The sequence below is a fragment of the Cyprinus carpio genome, chromosome B7, assembly GCF_018340385.1.
Source record: "Cyprinus carpio isolate SPL01 chromosome B7, ASM1834038v1, whole genome shotgun sequence".
Taxonomy (NCBI): domain Eukaryota; kingdom Metazoa; phylum Chordata; class Actinopteri; order Cypriniformes; family Cyprinidae; genus Cyprinus; species Cyprinus carpio.
Window position 1 is genome coordinate 15,202,130 of NC_056603.1, and position 12,926 is coordinate 15,215,055.

The following is a 12,926-nucleotide window of genomic DNA, read 5'->3' on the forward strand; positions in this document are numbered from 1 at the left end:
CTGCACCCTCATTCTGATGGCATCCATTAACTGCAGAGGGTCTGTTGGTAAATAAGTGATGTAGTAATGCTCAGTTTCTCTAAATCTGCTCTAAATGACGAAATAAAATCACCCACATGGCCTAAGGGTAAAAAATAATAATTTTCACCAAATTATATTTTTTTTGGATGAACAGTTACTTTAAATATGCTCAAAATAAAGAAACCACTACAGTTTTGCTCACTTTTTTACTCTGACCCACTTACCTGTTTGCCTTCTTTTTATCATGTAGAATTATTTATAGTGATGATCCAATCAAGATTTTTAGACATTTATTCAGGGCCTGAATTTCATTTTTGAAAATTAATTCTTCTCTTAGGTGCCTCTTGTGAGAGGATTTTTATTTTTATTTGAGTTGTGGAGGGGGGCATTTTTTAGACATTTTTCAAAAATATATATTTTATCTCACCTAAATGTTTGATCATGCACTGTATTTTTGTTTTTACAATAGTGCAATTGTTGCGCAATAGCTTACACAGCACAAGCCTGTTTTGTGAGCTGTATGTGAGGTTCACACATACTCTGTTTGCAGTGAGTATGTAGTCCATGTGTGGTACAGAAGCAGCACGGACTGTGCTTTCACACAGGAGTCCGCTCCTGATCTGTGGCTGTTTACCACAAACACAACATTTATCCATTATTTTGATATTAATCCAAACATTGTTATTTAAAATCTTTTTTCAACATTGTGATTCTTTTTTTACACAGTACAGTAATACAATCTGTCATCAATTATTCAGTGCTGTTTACTTTTGCATTTACTTCTAGATTTATATATCAAGTTGCTAAAGCAAAACATTTAAAAAAACTTACATTATCACAAACATTCTAAATTAAAACTTACCATCGACAGAAACAGTTAGCTCTTCTGCCTTTTCTTTTGCATTTAAATCTTTATTACAAGCAATCCTGCGGTTCATAAAGAACTTTAATTAAGAACTTTAAAATGATTACCGTGTTTATCTAAAAGTGCTCTTTGCCTTTAAACCTATCCAAAGAGCCATAGCCTATCAGTGGACGTTAATTACATGCATTTATGGTGTAATTACTTTATTTTTGTCTACTGTATGACATGTTCTTGTCATTGTATAGAAGCATTTTAAATTTCAACCAACCGTTGGCCCATGTTTCATTCTTCATAGAGTGAGGATACATGAGTATTGCTTTTCATTTCTCTCAGTTAATCTGTAAATCTGTAAACATTCAAACAAAACCTACAATTTAAATTACTAGGTGGCATTCATGTGTTCTGTTAATGAGCTGAACTATTTGATCATTCATTTACTGAGTGTTAGTTTGTGATCTGGTTTGGTGTTAAAGTATAATCAGTGAAGCTGTGAAATGAATCTCTTATTTACTTCATATCTACACTTGGTTGTTTTTAAAGAGAGAATTCATGATCTCGCAGCGTTTTCAGCACTGAATCGATACACATTGATTGGATTGAGTTTATTGCATTCATAAGCTCAACAGAAACGTGTGTAATTGACCCTTCTCAAAAACCCACCCTCCTTAGTTACTGTTGCTATGTCCGACAAGCCATGCCACTTTCACACTACACATAATGTTCTCACACATAGAAAAATACATCACGAAGCATACATCAGAGGAAACTGACAAAACGCTGACAGACAAGACAGAGCAGGTTACTTCTGGCATGAATCATGGTCTCAGCTTTCAAATGTTCAAACAGTACAGTTTTGTGGCTCTTTAATGTGTCCTGACAAATCATTGTATTGCCTCATTTCAAGTGAACTGATCATCTTTTCATATTTACTTAAAGCACAGAATAAACATTAATGAACATCAGAATGTATCTTATTTCAACCGCGGAAAGACGTCAATACACACAATTTTTCAAGTTTAAGTCTGCCGAAGTTAATCTACTCTCCTGTCTGGTTTGTTTGTCTGAAAAAATGTTACGTTATGATTGGTCAGATCACCTGTCAATCAAGCTGTTTATGAAGGGTCAATTAAGGCTCAACGCGTGAAAGCAATCTGCAACGGTGAAGATCTAAATGAAATTTAGCGATTTGACACTTTTCGTTCATTTTCACATTTCATTTTTATTGCAACAGCCGTAATAGATTTGTCATTTTTACCCCTTTATATTGAATTTATGGTTAATTTTTTTCATGTTTCATGTTTTTTCATGTTTCAAGCTGTGGTCGATTTCCAAACCTGGTTCCAACAACTGTTTGAACAACAACACTTCAACTCCATCGATTGTATATCTATAGGTTGTTTAACGCCATGTCGTAATTACAAAACTGCTACTTGTAAAAAGTGTTCACATCATCGTAAAACTCATAATTACAACTTACAAACTGGGAATTTTCTGAGAGCTACGACTTGTACTACATGAACTGACCACGGCCCTATGGCTGTACCACCACACCAAGCAGATTCATTTATTTGGGCATTGATAGTGTTACCAAAGAAATGCATAATTCCAAGGACTTGAACAGCTCTGAGTAGCACGTCATCTGTTGTCATCTCAAAATTATGGTATTATGACTTAGTGTAAACGCAGCATATAACTATAAAATATAATATGGTGACAATGTGAGCTGATTTATAATCTTTAACTGACCTGACTGCCCAGGTAATCTTTTGTCTTCATAAAAATGTTCTGAACTCACAAATAATAGGTTGAGGTTGAAAAGGTTGAAAAGAGGTTGAAAAATTAATCAGTAAATATATTTTCAAGAACCAGAGTCCAGAATAACTTTTATTTCCACCATCACTGGAGATATTGACAAACTAATTTGATATCTTTATTTAGAACCTTTTTATCAGAAATATAGATAGTATATGCAGATTTCTAAAAACCCTGTGTTCTTGTATTGAATGACCTTTCAGAATTTACCAAAACCTAAGACAAACTGAAATAACAATGTAAATAATTTCTGTGTGGAGCTTTCATGTTTTCTCTGGGCAGTCTGGCTTCCAACACAATCCAAATATATGGAGGTTAGCAGAACTGGAAACACTAAATTGCCACAGCCAATTTACCCTGATGACCTTTGTACTTAAACATTAAAATGTGTGTGAAGAAACTTTAGGTATCTATCTAGTATCACATAATCTTTGAGGACTATAATGGAGAAAGTCAGAAATTCAGACAAAGCTCACTTAGTTTCACATTCTCAGTCATAAGCCATAAATGACAAGTGAACACTAATTCATAACATAGTCACATATTCACTGTACGCATAGATTATGAGAAGCTGATGTATTTCTAGCTAATTTGAGCAACAATACTTTTGGAGAAGCTAAAAAATTACTGTATAGGCCCCAAGAACAAGGGCAAATTAACATGCATTGTATTAAAATCAGTGAATTGTTTGTACTTTTATTTATTTGTTTGTATGCTTGATTTTTTATTTATGATGGCTGTTACACTTTTTTATTTCCAGTGTTTAAAGTGGTGTGTGTCAAGGCTGCAAAAGACTTTCCTAAAGACCTCCTGCAGTATTTTGATCCAGTTCTGTTGGAAGACAAGGTGGCATATGTGACTGAATATCATATAGATCATCCTCATCCAAAAACATGCAAGAACAGCGGCACCTGTGAAGTTACTAGAAAAGGTCCATCCTGCATGTATGTACTTTCATTTAACTATATTCTTTATGAATTTTTTTCGTCTTCTCTGACAAAGAGAGGCACCTCTTTAGGGGATGTGGTTAAAGATCTAGACTGAAAAGGTCTGTCCCCATATGTAAGTACTGCTACTTTAAATAAGAACATCTGCCAAATGACTAGCTTGAATACAGAAGTATATTTCTGTGTAATCAATATCAAAGTTCATTGGCATCATTCTGACAGGATAAAATATTTCATGTGATCAAGAAATACTGGTGCAAGACCAGTGCAAGCAGCTGGAATGGTCTAAAAAATTAAACAAAAGCAATAATATAAGCAATAGTAACAAATATGTGTAGATATTTCTCAGAAAATGTAAAAACACTTACGTTTTTTCCCCCTAGTTGCCTCCATAGTCTGATTCTTACTGGTACTTGGGAGTGGATTGCGATTTACAAGTGCACAAAGATGGATTTTATGCTGGATTGGGAATAGTGGCAGCCATAGCAGTAATAACTGTAGCATTCCCGAGAGCTCTTCTCGTAATAAACAAACAGACGGTGAAGAGGTAATTCATTGCATACAAAGTGTCTTTATCAAACTGTTTGTTTCAGCAATATTCACGGGAGGCCTGGGGTGTATTCCAGAAAGCAGGGTTAACTTACCGTGAACTAAACCCTGAACTCTCGGTTGATTAACCCCAAACCTTGCTTACTCGAGGTATGTGGTTCCAAAAATGCGTCCGGGAGTAAGTTCATTCAACTCAGAGTATGTTCCTGGTTAAGACTCAAAACATTCTCAACAGAGCGACGAATCGACGAGTCACTATGGAAACGGACGCTAAGAAAAAGCGCGCCAAGCTGTTTCTTTCTTCTTCTTTTGTTCATTAGTTGTTTACATGCTTAGTGCATATCGCCACCTAATGGATGACCGTGATTTTTTTTCCATGTAATCTTTAATCCTTGAGAATGTGAATTATATTTTTTGTTTTATGCTAATTATATATTAAGTCATATCAGATATGTATTTTGATTTAGAATTTAGACATTATAGAAAATCCATGTGTGAGATAATATAACATGTAATAAATAAAATAAATAAATATTTATAAGTTAAACATTACCTTGTCATAGTGTTTTATAATTTATACAGATAACTCTTATATATGGCAATAAAAGAAATAATCATATTAGAATACTGTTACCTTATTTATTACTTATATTAGTGCTTCATCATTAACATATCAAAATATATATATATATATAATAAGCTATATTACATATTGTAATATTATATAATGCTGTGCACTATCTGTCACGCCCACTGAAGGCTCGCTGAAGTGAACTAACCCTGGAACATAACCTGCTCCGGAGCAGGTTAAGTTCAGAGAGTGAGTTGCTATGACTACTAACATACCCTGAAAGTTACCTCCATTTTTGGAACCGAAAGTTGAGGTTATCCACTTACTTACTCTTAAACATACCCGGGTATATCACATAACCTGCTTTCTGGAATACCCCCCTGGTGTCTTGAGATCATGCCAAATCATTTTAATCAGGTTGAGGTCAGGCCACTCCAGAAGGCATATTTTCTTCTGCAGAATAATTTACTCCTGTGCTTTGGGTTGTTATCCCGTAGCATCAATCGACATCTGTCAATCATCAGTGAGTGGACAGATAAACTTCATGTAAAATTGGAAAATTTATGTTTCTGTTGATGACAGCGAGCTCTGCAAAGATCATTGCAGGATCATTATGTTCTGATGGATTTGCAGACAAACATAATAGAATTGTTTCAATGGCCTGAATTGAATACTTATGTATTTGATTTTACAATCTAGTGTTTCACAAAGAGAGTTGCTTTATCTCAGATATATTATCATCAGCCGCATAACAAACAGTGTGTGAGGGATGGTGAGTTACACAGGTCATGCTGGGTGGGAAGCCACACATCGTACAGATAATCAGGGAAAAGAAACTGATATTCAGTAAATGATAATTGAGAAATGTTGCAAATGATATCATGTGGTGCAGCAGGACTCACTGGTCATCGTGTAAACATGTTACTCACTTGTGTAATGCTACTCAATCGAAAAGGTTTTAGGGGTCCTAAATCAAACACATCTGATTCCACTCATTAGCTCATTAGTAGAGTCCAAGACCTGGGCTGCTTCCCAAAAGCATCGGAAACCTAACTTGATCATAGAACCGTTGTCACCAATGCTACGATTAACTTCTGGGAAATGCAGCCCTGAAATGGTTGAGTAAAATCCAATATGTGTACAGTAGCCTAGGTTTGCCTTCAGGAACAAGGTTTGGGGAACACTGGGTCAATCGCTTTAATAAGCATTACCTTTTCAACTGAGTAGCGTTACACAAGTGAGTAATATGTTTACATGATGACCAATGAGTCCTGTTGCACCACATGACAACTTTGGAACCAAAAGAGCCTCTGAATCTTTGAGTCGAGCTCCACAAGAATCCTTGGATACAATTTAGTTTACCTTGGGAAGTGCTTTTTTTTCTCAACAGCACCAGACTGGTGATAACATACAAATGGCAAAATAAGGTTGTACATTTACCTTTCCTAACAATTTTAATATGTAGACACTTGGTTTAGTATTTAATTGTTTATTTTTTATGTTTTATGTCTTGGCTATTTTTATAACAAACTTTTAACAGAATCATCATTCAGAAATATCAACACAAGTTTAGTGAAACAATATGAATAATTTATATGCACACATCCTCAAAACAAAAGACAGAAACAACATCCGAACCTGTAACAAAGTAAACGTAAGTATGTTAATTAGGCTGAACCTCTTCAGAATTCAACTGAGACCGGCTAAGCATATCATTTCTCAGAATCTAGGGACGATCTTTTCAACAAAGCTACTGGAACTAACAAAGGATTGAGAGGACAGGTTTCAGCTGTAGCCCAGTCTTTTTTGTCCTTTGCTGGTTCTGTGAAAGATGACTCACTGGAGGGCTCTTTAGTGGATCCCACAGTAGTCCCGAGTTTCTGTGTTAATGCAGTCGAATCGGCTACATTAGCCTGCTGGATGTCCCTGTCAGTGTTTGAAGAGGAAGCTGGCATTTTTGCAGGTTGGGTGAGCTGTGAGTATATCTGGAGAAAATGATGTTGAAGTTCCTTGCAGTCCAGTGAGGGGAGCTCCTCAGGCAAACACATCAGCATATCCAACAGCACTGCACTCTCTGAGGATGGAATATGGAAAATATGAGGAAAAAATAGATTGCTGTTCAAGTATCTAAAAAGGGATACTAGTTCACCCAAAATGAAAATTCTGTCATTTACTCACTCTCATATCATTCCTATATGAATGACTTATATGGAAAAATGTTTCAATGTTTATGTAGAAGAAGTGAAATCAGGAGGGTCCAAAACAACACTGATCGACGTTGGCAAAAAAAACTAAAAACTTACAAAATATCTTTGTGTTCCACAGAATAAAGAACATCATATGACAAGATGGTAAGTAAATAAATTGTCATTTTTGGGTGAACTATGCGTTTAAGTTGAACTTCCACATCCTTGGAACAATGTGTAAAATGCTCATGAAGTGTGTAATTTATTCAAATATTCAATAGAATATTATATGCAAATGTATAATTTACTTACCCATTGAAGTAAGAGCTGAATTGCAGGTTTTAGAGTCGATGTCACTTAAATATTGATAAATCTTGTCAAAATTCACGACACACTTCAGCGTTATTGGTGTGCATGGGTAATCATGATCTAACAGTTCCGACTGAACTTGATTTTGCTTATTTGGGGAAACTGATGGTGAAACAGGACTGGACACTGATGGTTCTGCTTGTGACTGCAGATGGCTTGGGCTTCTCGTCGTCTGTGAGGATCTTGGTGTGGGTGTTTCAGGAGTTTTAGGCACTAGAGGTGAACTGCTTGATGCATTATCTAACTGGCTAAGATGGTCAACAGCATTAGAACTAGAGTCAGGCTGAATAAGAGATGCAACTGAGGGAGCAGAAACACTGGGATTTGGGCTCATGGCTGAGGCAGAAGGCCGAGAGGGATTTTTAGTGGACTGGACAGGGTGAAGACTGGAGAAAGCGGGTGTTTGGATGATGGGGTTTGGAGGTTCAGAGTGCATCATGCCACAGGGCTCAACGGCAGCAATCACAAGCATCTGATGACAAAACAAAAACAAACAGAAATTTGATCTGCTATAAGAGTCATTAAGATGATAAAAGGCAATAAAATAAGTCAAATACTGTACACTCTAAGTGACTGACATGTGTTATGTACTTTGCTCTCTATAAGTGTGCTATACATAAAAGTCATACATAAGCATCATAAGAGAATGACAGAATCAGTTGCTGAAATTACATACTTACGGTTCAAGAATAAGCATCAATGTATTATGTATCAGAAGTAAGTAAATATAACCTCACTGTTAAATATAAAGATTATCCATCACAATTTTTCCACTTCCATGCAGTGACTGTTCTAGCATCTTCAGTCAAACTCAAAACTAGTTTGAATTTTTGTGCAGTCAGACCAGTGTTGGGTAAGTTACTCTAAAAAAGTAATTAGTTACTAGTTACATCTTCAACGGTGTAATTACATTACTGTACAAATTACTCTCTCCAAATAGTATTTAATTTCTTATAACTAATTACTTTCTAAATCCTATATCAACCTCAACAAGTTAATGTTACAAGGATAGACATGAAATGGTGATTTTAATTCTTTCAAGTAACTACTAGTAACTTATTCTGGTCACACTTTAGATTAGGGTCCATTTCTATTTCAAATATAACTTATGACTTTTGCCTCAAAATACTCCTAATTACTGCTTATTATTAATACTTAGTAAAGTAGTTGTTAAGTTTAAGAATTGGGTAGGATTTAGAATAAGGTCTTGCAGAATAAGACACACTAATATGTGACCTTGGACCACAAAACCAGTCTTAAGTGTCAATTTTTCGAAATTGATATTTAAATATCATCTGAAAGCTGAATAAATAAGCTTTCCATTGATGTGTGGTTTATTGGGATCGGACAATATTTGTCTGAGATACAACTATTTGAAAATCTGGAATCTGAGGGTGCAAAAAAAAAAAAAATCAAAATACTGATAAAAGCACCTTAGCAATGTTAATTACTAATCAAAAAATATGTTTTGATATATTTACGGTAGGAAATTTACAAAATATCTTCATTGAACATGATCTTTACTTGATATCCTAATGATTTTTGGCATAAAAGAAAAATCTATAATTTTGACCTATACAATGTTCTTTTGGCTATTGCTATAAATATACCCCAGCGACTTAAGATTGGTTTTGTGGTCCAGGGTCACATATGTGCTTTTTAAGTAATAATAAACAGTCAATATCCCAATAATATTCATGCAAATAACCAACTAGTTAACAGTGAGAATTGGACACTAAAGTGTTAACAGTATTCTTATTTACTTACCAAAGAATTGAAAGTGAGAAGGGTACATAAAAAGCATACATTTTAAGGTTAGACTTTAATTTTTGATGTTAAATCCACTATTGTATTGTGTATAAATGTTCTACAGTCTAAACAAAGTATTAAGTTCAATTACATAAGAAGTAACTGTAATTAAATTAAAGGAAAAATAAGAGTAATCCCTTACTTTACTTTTTCAATGGAAAAGTAATTAAATTACAGTAGCTAATTACACCCAACAGACTAAGGCTGAGAAATTATTGAGGTAAACCTGTACAGTTCTTGGTGTGGTGTCTGGTGTAATTTCTCAACTGTCCCATACAGACCTGGGAAAAGGCAGAAGAAATAGTCTTCTCATGGGGTCTAGAGACTTTCTGTACCAGCTCTGCCCACAATTCAATGGGAACTTTAGCTTTGCGCTCCTCTCTCCTCTGACTCTGCACCTGTAGGTACACCTTCTGTAGCACTCGTGACTTCAGGGTCATTATCAGGTCTTCGATCTGAAACCAAACAGTCATAACAATTGCATTACAATGGGCACGTGCATGTTCATCCACATAAGAGGTATCCTGGTGTCTTTGCGCTTACCTCTTTGAGAGAACGGTGGGGAACTTTCTTCTGAATCTCAGTCAGATCTAATTCCGACTCAAAATTCTGCTGCTGTTTCAAAGCTTGCAAAAAGCTCTGCAAATCTTTGCGAATCCATCCTTTGCAGAGGGATCTGACATTCACTGTCGACTCTTCCTCAGGGCTCTTAGGCACAAAGCGTTTTGGTTCAGTTCGCCGACGAAATGGAGGTTTCATAGTTGCAGATTACATAAAAGTCATATCCCATGTACTTGGAAATTGCCTGTTGTATGAAAAATAACATGTCCACATTTAACAACAACAAAGCTTAAAAATGTATTTTCCTTTGAGGAAAAACTTGGAGGAGAAATGTTCAACTTTAAAGAAACGTTTCATGTTTTAGAGATCTAAGTGGTGGAAATTCACCTGTTCTAAGTTCTGTAGAATCAAGGTTTATACGTGTTTTGATCAGGTGGATTATGGGATGTCATGAAAGCCTAATGTGGTATGCAGGATGTAACTGAGCAACTACTACAAAACAGTTGTTTTAGAAGTGTTGCAGAAATGTGTATGAACATCGGTTACAAATGCCTGCCGTCTTAACACAAACACTGAATATTTTAACTCACTGAACGGAAAAAATGAACGAAAAAAGATGTTGCCTCTTAGAGTTTTCTTAAAGCCGCTGCTTATTATCTTAAAAAGCACCGATAGCTTCCACACCGTGTGACAGATAACGTTACTTACAAAATAAACTGTAGGACGGCGCCAGTTTATTCACTTTATTCACACAGCTTCGTTAAGGCAGGATTCCACGGCATCCATCAAATATAATTATTTATAATAAAGTAGATGAGAATTCACATTATAAACTTCCGTAACACTGACGTTAGTTTGGTCACAACACGCAGTTAATACCCGTATCTCGCTACGAGTCACCGGAAGGTTCAAAAACCACGGAACTAAAATGCGTTTGCACAATTCCGATTGCAAAGATCCGTTCTCATTTGTTTTATTCAACATGTAGATTCAAAATATGATGTATGAAAATACGTTAGAAAAGACAAGCCGTTCGTTAATAGAACTCACTTTCGTTCAAATATTATACAGTCAGTGGTATTACAACAGTAAGTGTATACATAGAGCCTTGTATGTTGTTATGTATGTTTAGTTGTAAAACATGGAGCCACAAGAGACCGCTCAAACCTCACACAAAAGTTCATTTTACTTTCACACACTGCATATTTGTCTGTTGTGCTTTTTAAAAGGGGCAATGAACTGCAAAAACACGTGGAGCCTAAATTCAGTCTGTTTTTTTTATTATTGTTTTGTGTGTAAGTTAGTATACTGAGAGATTTCTGTCGAGATCTGTCAACTGTGATCGGACATTTCATCAGTACAGTAAAGCACTTCCGCCTGTGTTGTAACATCCACATGTAGATATTTAGACATCTGTATTTTTCGTGAGAACTGTAAATAGTAGTTAGTTCTGCAAACTATTTTGACCTAGTCATTGTCACACATGAAAGAAAAATAAATGTATTGGCAGCGGTGGGATTCGAACCCACGCCCCCGAAGAGACTGGAGCCTTAATCCAGCGCCTTAGACCGCTCGGCCACGCTACCCATAGAGTACAGTTATATAGACAAAATCTAAAAAACGTTCAAGGTTCTCCAAAAGTCTGCATATCAGGATTTACCTTCTAAAGAGTTTTTTTTTTTTTTAACAAGTAAGGAAGGACTTATTACCCCCGTTGTAGCTATTTAGAAGGAGTTTAATCATAGGCCGTCTTTACACCTAGTTTTGTGAACATTTTGACAACATCTATTTATTTGAATTAACATTAGTTCGACATGACTCTAAGACCAAGAATGCAGCATTCATGAATTTGTATTTATATATGCTATACGCAACATATTCAGCATGAATACTGCATTCTTGATACGGTCTGCAGTATCTTCAATCCAACTCTAGCATCATAATCAAAAATAAAGAGAAGACAGTTTGAATATAAACATACGAAGATAAAGAAGATAAACGGAATACAAAAGAAAGCATGAAAATTAAAGATACGGTAACGTTACAGATATGTTTTAGTGGAAATGGGATCAATTCCGTGATGATTATGACCTCTGCTGGTGGTTGAGTGACATGATGTAAGTGTTTGTGTGTATAATGCTGCCTTCACGTGCTATCGGAAATTTCATATTTCCCACTTGTGAAGTCGTGATTACGAGCTTGTCATATTCAAGTGCTTTGTTGCCGAAAAGAATAAAGTGTAGCATCCCATTGGTTGACAATCATATAAACAGCAGCAATGGTTGTCCCCTCCACCATGTTTAAAGTATATGGCCCGCCCAACTCGGAAACTCTGGTATCAAAATTATTTCCGAATATCCCAGTTGAAAATACGATTTGAGAGGCGTTCACGTCTAATTTCCGATAAGGAAACTCGTATTTACGATCATTCCTATAGCACGTGAAGGCAGCATTAGAACTAGCGTTGATGTTCAGCTGAGGTTGTTTATGCCAAAAAGGAGAGATGTCTACATTGACAAATTTTATTATTTCATAAAATATATAGAAACTGATAAAAGGAGCATATATGATTTTTTTTTTTTACATATACTTTAAGATAAATTGTTAGAATATTTTAGAGAGAGAAAGAACTATTATCTGAATGCATTTCTTTCACCGAAATGCTATTCTTTATCTTCAATGAAGCCATTCTCTAGTTTCGTGGAACCTATCCCCAAATGCATTATAACTGTAAGACAAAAACAAAGAAACAAAGGCTATTTTCACATTTCATGTCAGTTTAGAACTGTATTTTTATGATGAACTGGAACACAGTCCATCTAGCATAAAAAGGATGTAATAAAGATTAAAGATTAATATGAAATTAATTTGAAGAAAATCTGATTCAATATTGCACATATAAATATATCACATCATATTCTGCTATTTTATAACCTTAAGAGGATAGATTACTTTTCATTTTACTTACCACTGCTGTCCAAATGTTGTATGTCTCGACCCCATGGAATCAGAAGTCCTTTTGTGTAATTTGTGTAGTTTAGGATTTTTCTTAATGGTAGAACATACATATAATGACAAAGAAGATTGTATTTGATAGTCTTAGTTACCATTCACTTTCATTGCATCCACTCTCTGTTAAATCTGACGTTTATTTATTTACACATTTTTATTGTATTGCTGTGAGAAATGAGAAATTGAGAGAAACTGTCCCCTTTTGACAGAATTGTGTTAAATCA

The 12,926-nt window shown here is 35.3% G+C and overlaps 1 protein-coding gene and 1 non-coding gene across 3 annotated transcripts; both read right to left on the reverse strand.

Annotated features, from left to right (window-relative positions):
- Positions 1-5,428: 5,428 nt before the first annotated feature.
- LOC109049226 (snRNA-activating protein complex subunit 2-like) lies at positions 5,429-10,570 on the reverse strand. 2 transcript variants are annotated; one of them, XM_019066938.2, is made up of 5 exons: positions 10,399-10,570; positions 9,673-9,934; positions 9,411-9,584; positions 7,264-7,792; positions 5,429-6,839 (listed from the first exon to the last, which is right to left on the reverse strand). In XM_019066938.2, exons 2-5 carry the CDS (start codon positions 9,886-9,888, stop codon positions 6,478-6,480), a joined length of 1,281 nt encoding a protein of 426 aa, XP_018922483.2. In that variant the 5' UTR covers positions 9,889-9,934; positions 10,399-10,570; the 3' UTR covers positions 5,429-6,477. The 2 variants fall into 2 exon arrangements, with proteins under 2 accessions (XP_018922483.2, XP_018922484.2); XM_019066939.2 differs by lacking the exon at positions 10,399-10,570 and adding an exon at positions 10,078-10,321.
- A 624-nt stretch (positions 10,571-11,194) lies between these two features.
- trnal-aag lies at positions 11,195-11,276 on the reverse strand. The gene has a single exon. It is a non-coding gene; the product is annotated as a tRNA-Leu (tRNA).
- Positions 11,277-12,926: the final 1,650 nt, after the last annotated feature.